We start from the raw sequence: 8,860 nt of genomic DNA on the forward strand, positions 1-8,860 counted from the left end.
AATCTAGTAGTAGAGGACTCTTGCTACCAACCCCAATTTAGTAGATAACTAATTATACGTAAGACACATTTCCATGGAGAACTCAGTCCCCAAAGAACTTTGTTTGCTAACTCATCTGAGATAAGCATAAATGAGCTGTTTGTAAAGAATGCCCAAGAGTCTTAGGAATATAATACAAAAAGCATACCTGCAAAGCATTCTTCATATTATCTACTACTGTCTTCCTATTCTGGGCTTTTTTCCTTTTTGGCAGCATTGTGTCACATGAAAAACTCACACTTCTGAAGGTAATTCTTAGACACTCTTTGGCATACTATAGTTTCTCTGTCCTTATCTGGAAGTCTGAAAATTCGTGTGTGCCTCCATAATTCCTTTTTATTAAATTATAGTTATCAAAATAAGGTGAATAAAAAGACACTTGTTTTAAAGACTACCCATCTTAGGGAAAGTTGGAATGTGTTTACTTCAAAGTAACTAATATATGTAGGAAAAGCAGAGAGCATTTCATTTCCAGGCGCCTTCTCTAAACTTCGGAAATATATTGTTTAATGCCTATAGAAAGCAACTAGATTTATCTTTGAAATCAAACTCAGTCTTTGACTTAAACCAACCTTAAAATCATGTAAATTTTAATAAATACTAATCTGACAGATATTAAACACCTGAGTGAAGTATGTAGCTTTCATTCAATCATGTGAGCATTTTTAATATGTAGTCAGAACTTGATAGATTGACTTGTCCACATGTTTCATCCAGATGCTTTGATATCAGATAAATTTTCCTTTTTTCTACAATCTTTCCCTATATATAAACTTAAAAATCACTATAAATATAAAGAAAATAATGTGGTGTACAAATGATACATAAAAAAGACACACCAGAATTAAAACTTTAGTGGAGATTTAAAGGAGAAGTCAAAAGGAATAGATTGGTACTCTGGTAAAGTGACTTTGAACACTGGTTTAAACAGTGGAAGCTAAATAGATCCCTATTTATCTCCAAGTGAAATTAGTGACGAAAAATCACTGAAAGTAGATCAAAAAGTAGGCTAAAAATTCTTGGAATATAAGAATTAAAAATAATGAAATATCATGAGAATGATACAAAAAGGATTAGTTACCTAAGAAAGAATTACACAGCGTAAATATACATCAAAAGAGAATCGCATTATTTAGGACACTTTTTGTAGAATCTCCAGGGAAATATATGGAGAAATGAAAGAGGCTCTGGGATGATCACCATTCACAAACAAAACTGCATTTGCTAAGGTGAATAATATATATAAAATTCCAAATAATGCAGATTTAATACAATTGATGAGATTATACTTGGCTGAACACTGTCATGAGAGTCAGAAAAAATTATGCAAGAATTTTTGGAGGATCAAGACTAAAATTACTCTTTTAAAAAAAATTGAAAGATGAACCATGGTAAAAAAATAAAAAAGGTAAGTATAACAATGTTAACCAAATAGACAATAGATGTCATATGGTGCAATTATTTTAATGTGGGCGATTGCCTTTTTTAATATTTATTTTAACAGCTAAATTAATTCACATCATGCTTTTGTTTCATATATATCTACACAAAGAACTTTTACCATAAAGAGAACTTAGGTCAAGATATATTCCTACATTTGAAATGTTCTTTTAATACCTTAAATAATGTCAGAGTTGAATAAGTTGTAGCAAACATATTCACTTAGAAAATATCTCTACATGTGCTTTCTTTGAAATCTTAAAACTCTAAATTTACAGTCTCATTATCTCACTATCTCATTTAAGGAATTAATTACTTTTTGATATTTAGAACCTCAATAAGAATGATTGGTTAACAACATCTTAAAATATGAGTACTAAAACTTCCTTTGTTATAGGGTTTGGGGCTAGGTACTAAAGATTAAATGGGTGCAAAGTGCTTACTGTAGTGTTTGGTGCATAGAACCCTTTCAGGATGAGTTGAAATTATTATTTTATTACCATATTATACACATCTGATCTAGAGTTAGTGTGTAAACAAAGGGCCATATTCACATCTTGGCCCTGAGTAGCTCTGTGTGACAGCTCACAAGATGGCCTTGAGGATTCGATGAAATAAAGTATGGGAAATCTATGCTTTGCAAGTATAATTCTGTTTCCCTTGAATCAATAATTTATTGGCAGAGTAACTTGGAGTTTTGTCACTGGTATACACTACCTCAACTTCCTATCTGATTATTTTTCATCTTACGGAAGATAATAGATTTCATGAAACACAATGTAACACTAAACAGGAAAAAAAGGATAAACAAAAATTCACTTACTTTTTAAATTTTCTCAAAAACTGCTTTACTCAGCTAGTTGATTTTGTTGTTGCACGTGCCTCATAGCTTAAAAAAATAAAAAAGAGAGAGAGAGGGAGAAGTTCCTTGGTGATCTAGTGGTTATAGCGCTTAGGATAAGGCATTTTCACTGCTGTGGTCCAGGTTCAATCCCTGTTGGGGGAACGGAGATCTCCCAAGTTGCACAGCACAGCCAAAACCTTTAAGAAATGGAGGGCATCATGTCGTGAGTATATGAAGTACTTTATGCCTATGAATAATGTCTCCAATCCTGAACTGGAATAAAGAATTTCCTCCTGACATCAATTCTCTGGCCTTAAAGGATGTTTGTAGTTATATGCAATTAAGTGAATCATTGATAACCATCCAAACTCTGATAAAAACAGGATAAGTCCACTCACCGAAGAAAAATTAATACAAGATAGATAATTAAAATTTAACATGAAAAATCAAATGCCCAATTTGAACTAAGTAGCTATGCAAGAAAATTTACATTCAAAAACAAATTTTTAAGTATGGAAAAACACTACATAGCAAAATTCTCTCATTATATACTTCAGGAAATTGACATGCTTAAATTTCTTGCTCAATTCTAAATTACTAAGACGGATTTGAATAAAACAAGCCTTCTCAGTTCCCATGAAGTGAAGTGAAGTAAAAGTCACTCAGTTGTATCTGACTCTTTGCGACCCCATGGACTATATAGTCCATGGAATTCTCCAGGCCAGGACACTGGAGTGGGTAGCCTTTCCCTTTTCCAGGGGATCTTCCCAGCCCAGGGATTGAACCCCTGTCTCTCGCATTGCAGGTGGATTCTTTACCAGCTGAGCCAGGAGGGAAGCAAGCCCAGTTCCCATGCTGCTGCTGCTGAGTCGCTTCAGTCGTGTCCGACTCTGTGCGACCCCATAGACGGCAGCCCACCAGGCTCCCCCGTCCCTGGGATTCCCCAGGCAAGAACACTGGAGTGGGTTGCCATTTCCTTCTCCAATGCATGAAAGTGAAAAGTGAAAGTGAAGTCGCTCAGTCGTGTCCGACTCTTAGTGACCCCATGGACTGCAGCCCACCAGGCTCCTCCATCCATGGGATTCTCCAGGCAAGAGTACTCGAGTGGGGTGCCATCGCCTTCTCCGCCAGTTCCCATGGGAAAGATATAATTATTCAACGATAATAACATATCTGAATCTGAATAAGGTTACTTTTTTAGCTTTTTAATTTATACTATAGATGATTTACAAGGTTGTGTTAGTTTCTACTCTACAGCAAGGTGATTCAGTTACACATATTCACATATCTATTCTTTTTCAAATGCTTTTTTTTGTTTAGGTTGTTACATAATATTGAGCAGAGTTCCCTGTGCTAAAACAGTAGGTCCTTGTTGAATATCCATGTTAAATATAGCTGTATGTACATGTCAACCCCCAATTCCCTAACTATCCCTTCCACCAACTCTTCCCTCCCTGGTAACCATAAATTCTGAACAAGGCTATCCTGATAATGCTTCCTAGGTTGTCTCTGGTCTGGTCTTCTCCTATATCTATGTCGATGCTTTTAATCTTTTCAATATTTCAATAATGCCTTGCAGCAGTGTTTCTGATAATGACCCATCTGACTCCTGGACTCCATGCCACATCTACTCTATAGGACACCTGGAGATAGGAATCATGTTAACAGTCTCTTCAGCTAAAATTTTCACAAGCAAAGTATGAAAATCATTACTTTGGAGTTTCGGAACAACAGTCACTTATTTAATCCTCACCAGAGCCCAAAGACAGTTATTCCCATATTTAATAAACAGAGTAGGAAACTGACCTTCAGCGAGGTTATTTGTTTAAGGTAGTTGCCTTTATTTTGTAGGGTCATGAAAAGTAATTAAGTTACCTGGTGTCACATTCATTTAATTATCTCCCTTCCCAAGTTACTGTACCCAATCTCCTATGACTACATACATAATTGTGCACACTGCATAACTGTGCTTTGTCATTTCTCAAAATATTTCTATCTTTCCTGCCATTTCCCTACTATAGGTGAAACAAATTAAAGATAATGGAACTAATTAACAAAAGCCATCCTGAAGAGTTTATTCTACTAGGCTTTGCTGACCGTCCTTGGCTAGAGCTTCCTCTATTCATTATTCTGCTTATAACATACCCCATGGCCATGATGGGAAACATAGCCATCATTCTGGTGTCCAAGTTAGACCCCCGTCTGCACAGCCCCATGTATTTCTTCCTCACCAACCTCTCCTTTTTGGACATGTGCTACACCACAAGCATTGTCCCTCAGATGCTCTTTAACCTGGGAACGTCTAAGAAGACAATCAGCTATGTGGGGTGTGCAGTTCAGCTTTATTTCTTCCACATAATGGGGGGCACAGAATGTCTGCTTTTGGCTGTTATGTCTTTTGATCGCTACGTGGCCATCTGCAAGCCTCTACACTACACCCTCATCATGAATCAGCGCGTCTGTATCTTATTAGTGGCCACCGTGTGGCTGAGTGGAATGACCTATGCTGTCTCAGAGGCCACTGTCATCTTACAGTTACCACTGTGTGGTCACAATACCCTGGATCACTTGGTATGTGAGATTCCTGTTCTGATAAAGACTGCCTGTGGCGAAAAGGGTGCTAATGAGCTCACACTCTCAGTGGTATGCATTTTTTTCTTAGCTGTGCCACTGTGCTTAATTCTTATTTCCTATGCTTGCATTGGACATGCTGTATTTAAGATTAGATCTTTGGAGGGAAGGAAAAAAGCTTTTGGGACATGTTCCTCCCATCTCATAGTAGTTTTCTTATTTTATGGTCCAGCCATTAGCATGTACCTTCAGCCCCCCTCTTCCATCTCAAGAGGCCAGCCCAAGTTCATGGCTCTCTTCTATGGAGTAGTGACTCCTACACTCAACCCTTTCATCTACACTCTGAGGAATAAAGATGTAAAGGGGGCACTGGGCAACCTCATGAGGAGTGTATTCACTTGCAAGTAAGAGTTAGCAGACATCAAATGAAACTATTTAACCATTGAGGTAGGTTTTATAGAGGTTTCTTTAGTAACTCATTCTAGCCTCATATGTCCACAGATCATGTGATGTTCTTTTTGCAAAATATGTCATGTTCTTCATATTCCTAGACAATGGTAATTCTTGGCTTATACTCACCAGTAATGGCATTCTGTGGAAATGTATTAGAAAATCATTCTATTTTGGTTGATACATACTGAAATAGTAGTTGTAAACATTAAACAAATGTACTATGAATTACAATAAAAACTAATTATTTCAAGTGAATCGTAAAATACCATGACAAGCATTCATCAGTGGACTTCCTATGACCATGGCACCTAAGAAACATTTCATCACTCTCTGCAAGACTGGGCACATCTAAGTGGTCAGCATGGTGCCACTGTGCATGCAGTATTGAGGCTGTCTACACCTTAGACCAACTATGAGTATCACAAGTTTATCAACCTCCATTTATCTAGAAAGAAAGTGAAGTCGCGTAGTCGTGTCCAACTATTTGCAATCCCATGGACTGTAGCCTATCAGGCTCCTCCATTCGTGGGATTTTCCAGGCAAGAGTACTGGAGTGGGTTGCCACTTCCTTCTCCAGGGGTTCTTCCCAAACCAGGGATCGAACCTGGGTCTCCCACATTGCAGGCAGACGTTTTACCATCTGAGCCACCAGGGAATCCTGCTACTAATTCTTTAACAACACATTGTTACTCTAACAAACAAGGTTGCAATGTTTTGTATTTTTAGCCAATGAATGTATCATTAAATGCTAAAATGAATAAAATATATGGACAAAATGTGTGGATTTCTTAATGTTCTTCATATATATCAAAAAACCATCATATATATCAAAGCCTTCTGAATCCATGACAGAACAAGAAAGCAATATTAATAATGAATTACAACACGGAAACATTTTCATGCATAATGGGAACAGCCAGGAATGTTTTTTGAAACTGTGTAAGAATCAGGATGAAAAAGAAAAAACTTCGCATTTCTAGACTGGAAAGTAACTTGATTACTTTAACAATGTGAGTATAGTTTTGATGCTTAGAATCTGTATCAATAAAAGTTGAAACTGTTAAAATTAGTTCTAAGATTCCTATCCAACTTCAAACTCTGTCATAAAATCTCACATTTTTTATTATTTTTGGAGTTATTTTTTTAAATTTTATTTAATTTTTAAACTTTACATAATTGTATTAGTTTTGCCAAATATCAAAATGAATCCACCACAGGTATACATGTGTTCCCCATCCTGAGCCCTCCTCCCTCCTCCCTCCCCATCCCATCCTTCTGGGTCGTCCCAGTGCACTAGCCCCAAGCATCCAGTATCGTGCATCGAACCTGGACTGGCATCTCGTTTCATACATGATATTTTACATGTTTCAATGCCATTCTCCCAAATCTTATACATCACTGTCTCTTTTGCTGTCTCGTACACAGGGTTATTGTTACCATCTTTCTAAATTCCATATATATACGTTAGTATACTGTATTGGTGTTTTTCTATAAATTTATTTATTTTAATTGGAGGCTAATTACTTTACAATATTGTAGTGGTTTTGCCATATATGGACATGGATCTGCCACGGGTGTACATGTGTTCCCCATCCTGAACCCCCCCCTCCCACCTTCCTCCCCATACCATCGCTCTGGGTCATCCCAGTGCACCAGCCCCGAGCACCCTGTCTCATGCATCAGACCTGGACTGGGGATTCATTTCACATATGATAATATACATGTTTCAAAGCCATTCTCCGAAATCAACCCACCCTCTCCCTCACCCATAGAGTCCAAAAGACTGTTCTATACATCTGTATCTCTTTTGCTGTCTTGCATATAGGGTTATCATTACCATCTTTCTAGATTCAATATAAATGCATTAGTATACTGTATTATTCCAGTTGAGCTATTTCAAATTCTGAAAGATGATGCTGTGAAAGTGCTGCACTCAATATGCCAGCAAATTTGGAAAACTCGGCAGTGGCCACGGGACTGGAAAAGGTCAGTTTTCGTTCCAATCCCAAAGAAAGGCAATGCCAAACAGTGCTCAAACTACCGCACAATTGCACTCATCACACATGCTAGTAAAGTAATGCTCAAAATTCTCCAAGCCAGTCTTCAGCAATACGTGAACTATGAATTTCCTGATGTTAAAGCTGGTTTTAGAAAAGGCAGAGGAACCAGAGATCACATTGCCAACATCCGCTGGATCATGGAAAAAGCAAGAGAGTTCCAGAAAAACATCTATTTCTGCTTTATTGACTATGCCAAAGCCTTTGACTGTGTGGATCACAATAGACTGTGGAAAATTCTGAAAGAGATGGGAATACCAGACCACCTGACCTGCCTCTTGAGAAATCTGTATGCAGGTCAGGAAGCAGCAGTTAGAACTGGACATGGAACAACAGACTGGTTCCAAATAGGAAAAGGAGTACATCAAGGCTGTTTATTGTCACTCTGCTTATTTAACTTATATGCAGAGTACATCATGAGAAATGCTGGACTGGAAGAAGCACAAGCTGGAATCAAGATTGCCGGGAGAAATATCAATAACCTCAGATATGCAGATGATACCACCCTCATGGCAGAAAGTGAAGAGAAACTAAGAAGCCTCTTGATGAAAGTGAAAGGGGAGAGTGAAAAAGTTTGCTTAAACTCAACATTCAGAAAACGAAGATCATGGCATCCAGTTTCATCACATCATGGGAAATAGATGGGGAAACAGTGGAAACAGTGTCAGACTTTATTTTTCTGGGCTCCAAAATCACTGCAGATGGTGACTGCAGCCATGAAATTAAAAGGCACTTACGCCTTGGAAGGAAAGTTATGGCCAACCTAGATAGCATATTCAAAAGCAGAGACATTTCTTTGCCAACAAAGGTCCATCTAGTCAAGCCTATGGCTTTTCCTGTAGTCATGTATGGATGTGAGAGTTGGACTATGAAGAAGGCTGAGCACCAAAGAATTTATGCTTTTGAACTGTGGTGTTGGAGAAGATTCTTGAGAGTCCCTTGGACTGTTAGGAGATCCAACCAGTCCTTTCTGAAGGAGATCAGCCCTGGGATTTCTTTGGAAGGAATGATGCTAAAGCTGAAACTCCAGTACTTTGGCCACCTCATACAAAGAGTTGACTCATTGGAAAAGACTCTGATGCTGGGAGGGGTTGGGGGCAGGAGGAGAAGGGGACGACAGAGGACGAGATGGCTGGATGGCATCACTGACTCGATGGACATGAGTCTGAGTGAACTCCGGGAGTTGGTGATGGACAGGGAGGCCTGGCGTGCTGCAATTCATGGGGTCGCAAAGAGTTGGACACGACTGAGCGACTGAACTGAACTGAACACTGTACTGGTGTTTTTTTTTCTGGCTTATTTCACTCTGTATAATAGGCTCCAGTTTCATCCACCTCATTAGAACTGATTCTAATGTATTCTTTTTAATGGCTGAGTAATACTCCATTGTGTATATGTACCATGGCTTTCTTTAATTTTTTTTTATTTTTAAATTTTACAATATTGTATTGGTTTT

At 38.1% G+C, this 8,860-nt stretch overlaps 1 protein-coding gene across 1 annotated transcript; it reads left to right on the plus strand.

The window, feature by feature from the left end:
• The first annotated feature begins 4,363 nt into the window (after positions 1-4,363).
• On the plus strand, positions 4,364-5,302 carry LOC113882123 (olfactory receptor 2B11-like). Its single transcript, XM_027525312.1, has one exon. The coding sequence runs from the start codon at positions 4,364-4,366 to the stop codon at positions 5,300-5,302; it is 939 nt and encodes a 312-aa protein (XP_027381113.1).
• Positions 5,303-8,860: the final 3,558 nt, after the last annotated feature.

This window comes from Bos indicus x Bos taurus, chromosome 23, assembly GCF_003369695.1.
Source record: "Bos indicus x Bos taurus breed Angus x Brahman F1 hybrid chromosome 23, Bos_hybrid_MaternalHap_v2.0, whole genome shotgun sequence".
NCBI classification, from domain to species: domain Eukaryota; kingdom Metazoa; phylum Chordata; class Mammalia; order Artiodactyla; family Bovidae; genus Bos; species Bos indicus x Bos taurus.

Excerpts from the sequence above, each read along its gene's own strand:
- LOC113882123 (XM_027525312.1), top strand. The coding sequence starts at position 4,364 with ATGGAACTAATTAACAAAAGCCATCCTGAAGAGTTTATTCTACTAGGC.